This window comes from Sinohyriopsis cumingii, chromosome 4, assembly GCF_028554795.1.
Source record: "Sinohyriopsis cumingii isolate HCF-2022 chromosome 4, ASM2855479v2, whole genome shotgun sequence".
NCBI classification, from domain to species: Eukaryota; Metazoa; Mollusca; class Bivalvia; order Unionida; family Unionidae; genus Sinohyriopsis; species Sinohyriopsis cumingii.
In genome coordinates, this window is record NC_142964.1 from 145126517 (window position 1) to 145139213 (window position 12697).

A 12697-nucleotide genomic window follows, 5' to 3' on the forward strand; every position below is an offset into this window, starting at 1 on the left:
TGTACTACCTTTTGCAACATATTCATTGAGTGAGGTAAAATTAAAATCCACAGCATTAAAAAAATGAAAGTAATGACCATAAATTGATGTGCACCCAAATGTGGGCAGTATAGACTCAGATGTGTTGCATTAAGTACCAGCATATCTGGGTCTGTACTGTTTCTGAATTGATAGATATGCACCTCTTTTTGCTACTTTGTTTTGGTATGCTGTTAACTTTACTTTCGTAATGATGTAAATTGTACGTAAACTTACATTTCTTTCAGTTTGATTCATAGTGATCCAGAAGGTGCAGGTTCATATCTTTTTTTATTTGCGGGGCCCCGAGTGGCCGAGTGGTCTAAAGCGCTCTCCGTTACGAATCACTGCCATCTCACCTCTGTCTGCGTGGGTTCGAGTCTCGGATTCAGCCAATGTGGGTATGTGAGAAAGCTTGCCAGTAGCTTCTCGTGTTTCGGTGGTTCTTTCCGGGGTTTTCCCGGGTTCTTCCTCCACCATTAATACTGACCGCCATGTATAGCCTATCGTGTGCTGAAAAATGGCGTTAAACCCTACAGCAACAACAAATTTTTTATTTGCAGATTTATAACCATTCTTTGTATATAGGTAAGAAATCGGATACAGTTTTGTTCGTGTTTTAGAAGTTTTCTTTTACAGTTTATTGTTGCTTTTACTTTTTATTGGAATTTTTGATAATGAGACATATGTCAGTTCAATGTGAACTTACATTTATTTCAGCTTGTTTCATAGTGGTCCAAAAGGTGCAGGTTCATATCATTTTTTATTTTCATGTTTGTAACCTTTATTTGCCTATAGATAAGAAATATGATAGTTTTGTTGATGTTTAAGGATTTTGTTTGGTGCAGTTTCATTGTTACTTTTACCATCTGTTTGCATTTTTTATGTTGAGGCAAATCCAATCTTAAGGGACGAAAATTCATTTTAAAAATATTGAAATATTTATCTGAAAAGAGAGAGTTCATCTTGAGCGATGGTTATGGCTTGTGAGTTGTGATTTTTCTTTTGTGTTAATGGCATTTACTATAAAGATATAAAATAAATTTTCACCTGGTCTTGAGATCGTTTTTTATTTAGATGTTGTACTTTTTCCTAGATTAATACATTGTTAGATGATTTATAAGAAAAGAGATCTTTTCAATACTGTTGGAATCAACATCAGTGTCACAATTATCATTAATAATTGTTAAGTTTCTTGCATTTGGTCGATATATTCTAAGCTCTTGCTTATTTCCTAAACAAGCAAAGAAGAAGAGGAGCCTGTGATGAAACATTGTCACTTATGTAATCCCGTATGTCTTCTCCTTGCCTGTACTGTCTTCTTACTGGAAAATATACATACATCCAGAGAGACAGTGCACCACTGTAGCAAAAATAAGTAACTGTTACTGCACTGAATGCATTTGTTTTTCGTTTATTGTCTTGGATCCATAATACCTACATTGTACTTGAGTTCTACCTCTGTTATGAGGCCTTGAGTAGAGATTTATACCCATAATATTTTGATAGTGTTGTGTATAAAGACGTAGTTTGGTTTGTAATTGACAATGATTCAAGTTTGCTAGCTATATACATTAAAACCTTTTATATGCTTTCAGAAATATGGAAAAGTGTTTGTGCAACTCCATAAAATTTGTCAAATTTCATATCAAATATAGTAAAGCTCAACAGACTGACTGCTAGCTTAATTCCCACGTTACCGCATGGAATTGCAAAATGACAGGGCCTTTGAAAAATGTTATTCTTTGCCTAATCAATTAAGGTGTATTAATCTGAACAGTGTGTAAGAAGAATAGTGGAACCAACATGGAACTGTAAGTGCCCAACTTCATTTTAATGGTATGAGGAGAACACTGATAAGATGCCTGTCTCTTCCATAGCGATGCTAAAACTCTTGTCCATTTGCCACTATTTTCCATGTCCAAGAAGGGTAGCATTTTTGCACCCTTCCCTTGGTTATATATAGTTATATAGTTAAGACTCTGGTATTAAACTAATTAACAGAAAAGAGTGAAAACCAACAGGCTTTGCAAAATGTAACAAACAGTTTATTTCCCTTGAATACAATGTGAAAGTTTAAAAAGAACTTAGAGTATTGTCAAATAAGTTCCATATAGTTATATAAGATCTACCACAAGTATATAACGATTTTCAGACGACTGCATCTTCATGTGGAATAAACATATACCAATAGAAGAACTCTTCAAGGAACTTAATAACCTGTATCCAGCTATAAACTTCACAATGAATGAGAGTGAAATATGCATTCCTTTCCTGGACATTCTCGTAAAATTATCTGGAATACATAATACTAGTGAAATGTATAGTAAACCAACTGAAACATAATTATCTCAATTTTAAATCCTATCATGCAAAACAAACGAAAGTGAATATTCCTTTTACCCTTGCCTCGAGATTGATAACAACTGTAGAGAACAAACACATACAAAAAACAAAGACTGGCAGAGTTACAGCAATATCTTCAGAAGCAAAATTACCCAAACCAAAGTATCGATCAAGGAATACTATGTCGAAAACAAATGGACCAATCAAGGGAAATATCCGTGAAAACATAAACCCATCATGAAATGGAATCCCTTTAATTACAACCTAAAATCCATGGAATACAAATATCATACATGTGAACAATTAGTCAAATGTGGTGATAAAATGAAAAATGTCTTGGAAACGTGGAAAATTATTAATAGTAAGAGACAATCCAAATATTTTAAACAAATTCTTACCAGAACTAAATTTTATGTCATTTAAAGAAAGGCCTGATTAACCAAATGTGGTACGAGTAGATGCAAAATTTGTTCCAATATAACAGAAGGAAACCCATTAAAATTTTCAAATGGTAAGTTATTTAAAGTTAAAAAAGACATTAATTACAGTTCAAGAAATGTGATTTATGCATTGATATTTGTGCAGTGTGAAGCTTTTTCCATACGTCAGACGAAAAATTACCTAAGGGAATGACAGTACATAGACATAGCGAAATGAATAGAAGAGCTCGATTTATGAAAAGTAAATAAACATACATAACTGCCAGGAGGAAATTTCAAAGTCTTTCCCTTTATTATTACCTAATAATGATTCTTCAGTTAAAGAAAAGGAACTGCATTTCATACTCTACATCCACACCTTAATAGCTAGAGCTAATTCTTTATAAAAATTAACACATGATTATCGGTACATTGTATTAACACACTGATACATTTTCATATGATGATGACAAAATAATATTTTAACTTTTAAATTGTATAATCACATTTGACATTGTATCAACAATACATTAATGAACGTTCATGACATTTCAACATTAAAAATGTAATTTTGTATATAAGTGTGGTATATAGGTATAGTGAAGATGTTAATTTCTCCCTGTGTAAACAATGATGTAATTAATATTATAATGACGTCAAATTGTTAATTTGCAAAAATGTTGTAAAGAAATGATGTATTCACCTGAAGAGCATCGATAAAGATGATGCGAAAGCGCTAGAATGAAAAAAGCATTTATATTTTTCTGATCTTCTGCTACATTAACACATATATTTATATTAACACACACACACACACACACACACACACATATATATATATATATATATATATATATATATATATATATATATATATATATATATATACACACACACACACACACACACACACATATATATATATATATATATATATATATATATATATATATATATATATATATATATATATATACACACACACACGCACACACCCATTCACACACACACACTTTGATAGGAGTATATTCTGCAGAAAATAGAAAGATTGTATCAAAGTAGTACGTTCTACACCTTTGAGGGACTGAATTCGTTTATGTAATAGAGCCTCTAGTAAACCTTGGCATGTCTTCGTCAACCAGTAAGTCTCCATAAAGGTCAAGGTCGCTTCACATTAACTGCATCATATAGACTACGGGATGCTGAATAGTATCACAGATATTTGAAAGTTTATTAATACAGTAACATATGAGTTAGTAAGAAAGAGATATAGAGAAACCAACCTTAATCCTTATATATATATATATATATATATATATATATATATATATATATATATATATATATATACACACACACACATATATATATATATATATACAATGAATTTCAGGCCATAAATCCCAGGTTCCTGCCCACTGTACTTGGACGAGGGTGAGGGAAGATGTCCACAACGATACTGTTATAAATGCGACAATTAATGATACAAAGCGTTGAGACTGGCATGGTTTACCTATATAGGTTGCATTAAAATTTTCATTGCATTATTCATAAATTTCAAAAAAATAAACGATCAAGATCATTTGCACTGTTCATGCGTACAGAGCCTTCAAAACTAGTCTACGCAGTGTTTTGTAAGTGTTGAGGGCATCTTCAGGGCTCTTCATAATTTCCAGGTTATTTTCTTCCATTAGAATCTGGAAGAGTTCGTGCAGTTCTGGGTCTAATGGCTTATTTTGGTTAAGCCAACATTCGTCTTTGCATACAATGATGGTGTCCCGATCCACATCTGTTGCCACTGGGTACATTCTGGTTTTTGCTCGGACGTATGCAATGAGTATTCCATATTGTTACAGACTCGTCAATGTCTTCCTGTAATCGAACACACATATAAAACTGCATTAAGTTTGTTAATGGTTTATTTACTTATACATTCGTGTACTATTATATATATATATATATATATATATATATATATATATATATATATATATATATATATATATATATATATATATATTAAATTGCTTTATCAACATAGCACAAATACCATGAGCTTATTCATGTCCCTCTAATATCCATCCACAGTGACAAAAATGCATAAATTTAGCCAAGTAGGGACATACGTATAGTCGGATAGACAAAATTTGCACTCTATGGCCCTCCTACATCAGTTGTGGGCATTAAGAACATATTCAGTGGACGAGTAGCAATGTGAAGTAAATGATCTGTTTAGAAAATTGCATGATCTATGTATGTATATGTCGTATCCCCTCGCGAGAAATTAAAGGAGCATCTGAGCGTATTAATGGTGAATAAAACGAGTAAAACAGTTGAGAGTGAAGGAGAAATGAAAGTGCAACATGAATGGAGTAAACATTTGAAAAATCACACGATAAAAGGGGTAAAAACAACGAGGTATTATTAGGATTTGTGTTGTTCTAGGGGCATGTTCTACATGCTATGCAAAAATTACGAATTTTTCAGACTCAAATAAGTCATAATCAAAATATTTGGCAAATGTCTTTGATTAAGGGTTTAAAGATATCTCCCCTTGCAAGATTTATGGTATATGTATTTCACATCCTCCTCAGACTTCCAGCCACTATATATATATATATATATATATATATATATATATATATATATATATATATATATATATATATATATTGGTATGTGTTTAGGCTCTTACAAAATGTAACAAGAAGAAAGTGAAGACAGCAAGCTTTGTAAAGTTAAACAAATAATTTATTTCCCTAGAAAACCAAGGTAAAAATGAGGAAAGGAACTTACGGTTCTACGAATCAAATCCAAAAATATTCCAAGAATAATCCGAGAATTAAAAAATAAAAGTCCTAGTAATAAAAAGTCCTAGTGAGTTCGAATCCCGATGAAATCCAAAATGGAAGGTCATTACATATGCTGTGGTTAGCGTCGTACTGATGTGTCAACGTTCTTTGTTGAAACACAGAAAATAATATTCCAGTGTTTGAATTCTGTGTAAATTTCAATAACTTGTCCTTGTCCAGGAATTAATTTAGAGCACTAGTATTTCCAGGGAAAACAAACTTGTAATCCAAATAAATTAAAGTAAACAAAACAATTAGCCCCTAAACTGGTCACAACATAAAACACTTTAACTTCTTAACTGTTAAGACACTAATGACTATTCTTTCACAAAACATCAATAATAAATCTAGCTACAACGCAAAACAGATGCCCGGATGTGGGTCAATCCTCTGGAAAAACCTAATTGATACATGTTATTTGTCACGTACTCCAAGTATCGCCTCGATTTCACTTTATGAATCTTAGTCTGAAAAAGAATTACACATAATTTTTTACAAAAAAGCTGTTTACTACAACTTTCATTGATTTCTGAATCAAGGTCAGAAACTATATATATATATATATATATATATATATATATATATATATATATATATATAATGAGAAACATTCGTAAAGTTATCATGTCAAAAATAAGTCATCAGGACAATAATATTAATAGAACAACTATTTTTTTCTTAAGTAAGGATATCATGTTTGCCCTACTTGGAGAGATGCAAGCTATGTTAATTACCTGTAAAATAGGCATGAAGATGAACTGTATAATATTCTTGTCTATCGTATCTCCTTCAAAATAGCCTGTCTCTTTCAGAAGTCCGAAGAGCTCTATCCAAAACTGACAACATTCCATACGTAACAGCCGCCAAAACGATTCTATCCGTTGGTTAGCGGTACTTGAACCAAAGATGAAAGACTGTGTATTAGTCAGAAAGTTATGCATTTCAGCAACATGATTATTCTCGGTTCCACGGTCGCCTCTTACAGCTTTTGGGCATGCACCGAGTTGCTCCATTGCATCAATGTAATGTCCTGCGATAATGCGTGGATTACTGCATGAACTCGTTATCTTGCACAAATGATTTTCCGTGAAAATCCATCTATGCAGCCATTGATGCATAAACCGTATTGTTTCAGTTTGTCGTAAGAATCCAGATGCCAGATAAAGTTAGGCCCCTTGGCATAATAATTCCTTCGTCGTAGTCTTTTTCTTCTTCTAAGTTCACACCCCTGAGGGTCTAAAAGTGAAAGCAAAACTGCAACGTCAGATCTTGAAGTTCGAAATCTTGCAAGTAAACATTTTCGATGCATCCAGCGATAACTATTCTGACAGCCAGATTTACTGACCTGCTCCGCTACGTATAAAGCTACGTTCAAAATGTTTGATGGATACTTTCTCCTATATAATCTCAATTCCGTCAGCCTTCGTTTCAATGTTCTCATACTGATAACAATCCTATGATTGATTGCGAAACAGCAAATAATTTCAGAATAACTTAATCCAAGGGAAAACTACAACTTTATAAAAGCAGTATTGCGTTTATTCGCAATAGTATTGCGTTTATTCGCAATAGTATTGCGTTTATTCGCAATAGTATTGCGAATATTCGCAATAAGTAGTGCGATTATTCGCAATATGTATTGCGTTTATTCGCAATAAGTATTGCGTTTATTCGCAATAATATTGCATTTATTCGCAATATTATTGCGTTTATTCGCAATCTATTGCGAATATTCGCAGTAAGTATTGCGTTTATTCGCATTATATCTTTTTACAGACACGATTTGGCACTAATGGGCTTCCGTATATTTGATAGTTTCCAGCGAAACAGAATGCAAACAAATGCGGAATGTATTTCACTAGTAACTACATATAGTTTTCGCTGTTGTAGAGCCAAGTGGTGAAGAAATCACTTGCCAGTGTATCGTTGTATACACATCATTGTGACGGACAATGAAAATGTAGTTAATGTGCATACCTCGATTGTACGCTCTATGGGTTAATCATTATGTATTTATACCTGCCACAAATTGTTATACTCTTAGTCTAACAAGAATGTGTTTCATTGCCTGACATAAACAGATTCAAAGTATCGTTACGTCACAAATATTCAATTCTAAACGTAAAAAATGTATTTGATTTATAGCGATATGTTGTCTGCTACAATGATGATCAGTGATGATACAACTGTATCAAAATTTTTGTAGGAAAGGAAAACGTGGCAAAGAATTTCTATCCAAGGTATTAATCACCAAATGTATCTTTATGTTGACCTCCTGTAGGATGCTCTCTTCAACCGATTTCATGCGTCAATTCAAGTACATCTGTCGTCGATTACTTAGTCTTATACACTTATATAACTGTTTTGCAGATGATTGGTTTATGTTTAGGTCGAACGTTTTACCACTGCACGCAAAACAGCCAGTAGTTCATGAAAGAGAAGATAAAAGATTAGGACCATTATTTGTTAGCCCTCTTACATTCATTCAAATGAATAAAAAGCGTAAACAGAACTCAACCCGCTGAATGAAAATTTTGTTCGTGAAAGGATGCAAATCAATGAAGCCGGTTTACTTATCCAAGAGATTTAGGAGAAAACAGAAAATGACAAAGATAAACTTAAAAAGCATTGGTAGAGACTAACACAAAACAGACAGATGTGTGAAGAAATGTCTTTAGTACCTACTTAAAGTAATAAATTTCAGATGCGAAAGTCCGGTATAAAAGCAAACTCTTTTTGTTTTGATGGGGTGAGTTTTGAAAAGTTGGTTAGGTTCATCGATAACTTTAAACGGCTCTTTGACATTTGACCAAAAGTTGACTCTTTCGGAGATTGCTTTGATCTAAATCGGAGAATGTGGGTGAAATGAGCTTAAACAACATTCACGAACGTCATCACCATCCACACTTGTTTAATAAATTTGAAATAACCTTTTAAATCCTTTTCCCCCTTAAGTAAATAAAGTTGAGTTCATAATTGACGGGTAGACACATACTGCAAAACATGAGAGCAAAAATTGATATAATCCAACAGTTATGACTATTTATATTGATCCGGTGCATATTTTAAATGGATATATATTATACTCTATAAAACCAATAGACATGGATCATGTGACCTATATCATTATCTATCATTCATAGCAAACATAGATGATACTATAAATTAAACATACAACCTTGCAGAAACTTCTTATATAACAGATAATATCATACAAGTCGATGGTGCTACTTCACATAGTATTTATACTATTCAAATCAATAACGCACTGCCTGGTCTATAAATACTTTTCTGTATATAGTATTAACATTGACAGACACTACACAGCGGTTCTAGTTTAGAACAATATGGTTCTAAACTTAACATATTCTAGCGACTCTTATGGCATATTAATTGCTATCCTTATTGAAAAGTTACCTTAAATATAATAATATAAACCCACATTACATTTTTTTCTAAGGTATAAAAATGATTCTGTATAACTTAAAAAACAAGACATGGCATGTTTGAAATTTTCGATTACGATTAATTGTACAGTGTGGCAAATAGTTTGTAATTTATTTGCCAAATTGCCATATTATTTAATGTACTGCAAAATATTAAAAGGCGTCAATGGTGATGCGTAGAAAAAGAAATGTTAACAGATAGATAACAGTGGGGTGATGAGGAAAAACATATTGTGATTAATGCAATATCTAACTATAGTTTGTTCCAGATGGCATCGTTAATTTGTCCCATCTGTATCCGAGTAAATTCATGAAAATGTACATAAATCCACTGCATTTATTAAAGTAAGTAAAACGCCCCATAATACAAGCATCGGCTACACTAAAATAAAACCTTTGAATGAACAATGTTATCAGTCACTTTACAGCCAGCTGAGTATTCATTAAACCGAGAAATGGCCATCTTGTGGCTGTATGTTTGATATTCCATAAAACATAAGTTGACGATATGGATGGATTATATGATGGCAGGCATGCAAATGTTTTCCCAGACGATAATATAGACTTGGAATACTATTACCAGGGTAAAACTTATTTAAATTATTATTGGTATAATGCATTTGATAGACATTTAGTCTAAACTGTAATGAAAGGGAAATAATTTATAACAGTAATAGTAATGGGCCGATAGACTCATAAAAACCACGCAGCATATAATTCTAATGATACAAAAAAGTGAGTCTAACTAGACATACCGTAGTTATTCTAATAGAAAACCCCTTCTAATGAACGCCCCCGCCCCTTTTTTGTTTGTCCACCGAAAAAGAAGCTTCTACCGTATCGAGGCTTATAGATCTGTATATATCCATTATGGTAAGTCAAAATAACTAAAACGGTGCATGAGTAATCCAAAGACGCAGAAACTTAAAAATAATCTAGTTTACAAACATTTCAAGTCAAAAAGTTATGTACAGTATTCAACGCCAACCAATCCCTCTGGAAACTGCACCGCTGCTGGGGCGTCTATTATAATAACTTCGGTATTAAGAAGCTATAGTGATCTTTAAAATATGGATATTTACTGAACGTTGTCATGTTGTATTGAAAGACCGGTATTGGACTCGATGCAGAAAATATGCATTTTTGAACATAGTATAGACGAATCCAATATAATTCCATGTTACACAGTTCACTGTATAGTGACCTTTTATTACATACCCGAAAGACCATTCAGCCTGTCTAAATAAATTCTTATTATCAATTATTAACAGGGACCTTTAATGAAATGTCTAAAATCCTACCTAGAAGAATTTCTTGTTTGAGAATTCAAGAACTAAATAAACGTCGTACAATTTTGAATAACTAATATGCGGAATAGACATTGTTACTAAAGAAAGGTTTCTACAAAAAATAATTATTTCTGTAAAGGTACACTGCTGCAGTAAACGTAGAATATGAATACATTATGTTATTGATTTTAAAGGGTGGACGAATGCTACTTTGCACGAATATCATGAATCATAATAAATGTGAAACTGGATATGGTTGCCCGTCAAAAAGAGCATTTATCAGATTTAGTGATCGCTTTTGCTTTGTTTTGAAATATTCAGATAGGTCCTACATGATTTTCTTTATTGTCTGACATCGTCACAGTTTCCATGGTGGAAAGAATTTCATTCAGTCCATTATTCATATCATTTCATTTCCTCTAACGAACTGGCATCGTTCACGCTCATACGTCTAGATACCAGAATGTTAAAAAAATTTTTAATTTTTTTTTTTTTTTTTTTTATGGTTGTACTAATTAAATTTTTATGCCTATATATTTCTAACCTGTCAGTTGCACATATCAAATACATGAACGAATCCTATTCGTAACCTCTTAATGGTTCTTTTCCGTCTTGAATAGTTTTCTTCTCTGTATAAAAGTCTATATTGTCATTTTCTTGTCATTTTTTCTCTGAGTGAGTGTACCAGTCTAGTCAGAGCTTTGGACCAAACTTTGGATGTTGCTTTAATTTGACTTAGATTAAGAGTCTGGAGGTGTGGGCGTAAATCAATGGTTCAGCGCTATGGACTTGATTTTCCTATTCACACGCACATACACTGGCATGCGCACACCCGCACCCGCTCGTCTTCGTCCCAGAAGAATGAATCAAACTTTAATACGGGTTTTGGATATAATTGTCCCCTGCTTATATTGCAGACATTCTTGACTTCATAGAAAGTTTTGTTTATACAAAATGAGCAGGTCTTATTGTTTTCAAAATTGTATCCCCTCGAAATCAACAAATACACCAACATTGCAAACATACTGTACATCAGGATGGTGCCGGGTTTGGGTGAATTTAGCGAAGACGCTGAACGCAGTTTCTTGAATTATTGGCTTATTTAGAATGTGAGGGGACGATACTTGAATCTGAAATACATAAAATCCAGCAATAGCTTTATAAACATAATGTGCACTAACGTATAAGAGAATGATCTTGTTCCTATTATACCTACATGGAACTAATGAGAACATGGAACATTAATGAATAATCAAATTAAAAAATCGATATTTGGAACTTTCAAACAATTTGCGATAGATATATAGGTCTATCACAAGATATGATCAATGTATAGAATTCGTACACAATATGAACACGGTATGGATCTATCACCAAGGATGATCAATGTATAAAATTTATACATAAATGTATCATCGACAAGTGCGGTGCATGTACAATTTCTCACCCACTGGCGATATTGAATTGGACAGTCACAAATATAGTGATATGAATTTCTATTGACTCAAAAAAAAAAAAAAAAAATGGAAAATATGATGTTGTGTATCTCATTGCGCACAGTCCACAATCACAAAATATTTCGGGGTTCCGCAGTTTTTATTTCCAAGAAACAACCATGTTTAGCCCGCTTCTTTAAGTTTGACGAAGGATCCCTCCAGAAACCTTTCTTTCGCGGAGGGCCGTTGGTCCTGAACCTATGACCCCTCATTGTGAGCAAACCACTACTGTCCTAGCCAAAGACTTAGGAGTAGTGAATGGGGATGGTATAGGGTCTATGGGACTTATCATTAAAAATACCCTTGGGAACATATAGGGTCTATGTAAATTTAACATGGAGAAAAATCGTGGGAACATATAGGGTCTATGGGAATTAACATGGCCAAAAACCCTGGGACAATATAGGGTCTATGTAAATTTAACATGGCCAAAAAAACCCTGGGACTGTATAGGGTCTATGTAAAATTGAAATAGGGAGGTTATCTATTTTTTTTTATAAAAAAAAATAAAAAATAAAATAAAAAATAAAATAAAAAAAGGGGTAGGCAATTCAAAGGCTATCTCTTTTCGAGAAATATGGGGGCCCTGAAAAGGGCCTTTGGGTTTATGTTAATGTATTCATAAACATAAAGGGCACCGCATTGGTCTTCTTCTTGTCCTTAGGCTGCGTCTTACTGTTGGTCCGTACATCAGCACTCTTTTCAGGCATCCTTGTCTTTCGACGTAGATCCTACGTATCCACAGGCTGGTGTTTGTCCTGTGGACAACGGTCCACTTCGATCGGACATACATGAGCAAGTCTGTCCGAAACATCATGGAAGACACAAGGG

General features: G+C 33.2%; 2 protein-coding genes across 2 annotated transcripts in view; one reads left to right on the forward strand and one right to left on the reverse strand.

Moving 5' to 3' along the window:
* Nucleotides 1-12697, forward strand: part of LOC149802263 (uncharacterized) — a 48013-nt gene that overhangs the window by 10897 nt on the left and 24419 nt on the right. Inside the window, exon 4 of the mRNA XM_089956911.1 lies at nucleotides 2174-2304. Coding sequence (XP_089813037.1) covers nucleotides 2174-2304 — 131 coding nt within the window. The remainder of the gene's footprint in view (nucleotides 1-2173; nucleotides 2305-12697) is intronic.
* On the reverse strand, nucleotides 4207-6689 carry LOC149802265 (uncharacterized). Its single transcript, XM_089956691.1, has 2 exons — nucleotides 6370-6689; nucleotides 4207-4655 (listed from the first exon to the last, which is right to left on the reverse strand). The coding sequence occupies exons 1-2, from the start codon at nucleotides 6646-6648 to the stop codon at nucleotides 4524-4526; spliced, it is 411 nt and encodes a 136-aa protein (XP_089812817.1). The 5' UTR covers nucleotides 6649-6689; the 3' UTR covers nucleotides 4207-4523.

Coding starts and splice junctions, on each gene's coding strand:
- LOC149802265 (XM_089956691.1), bottom strand. CDS start 6,648: ATGGAGCAACTCGGTGCATGCCCAAAAGCTGTAAGAGGCGACCGTGGA. Junction 4,656..6,369: donor TCTTCATGCCTATTTTACAG/GTAATTAACATA, acceptor GTTCGATTACAG/GAAGACATTGACGAGTCTGT.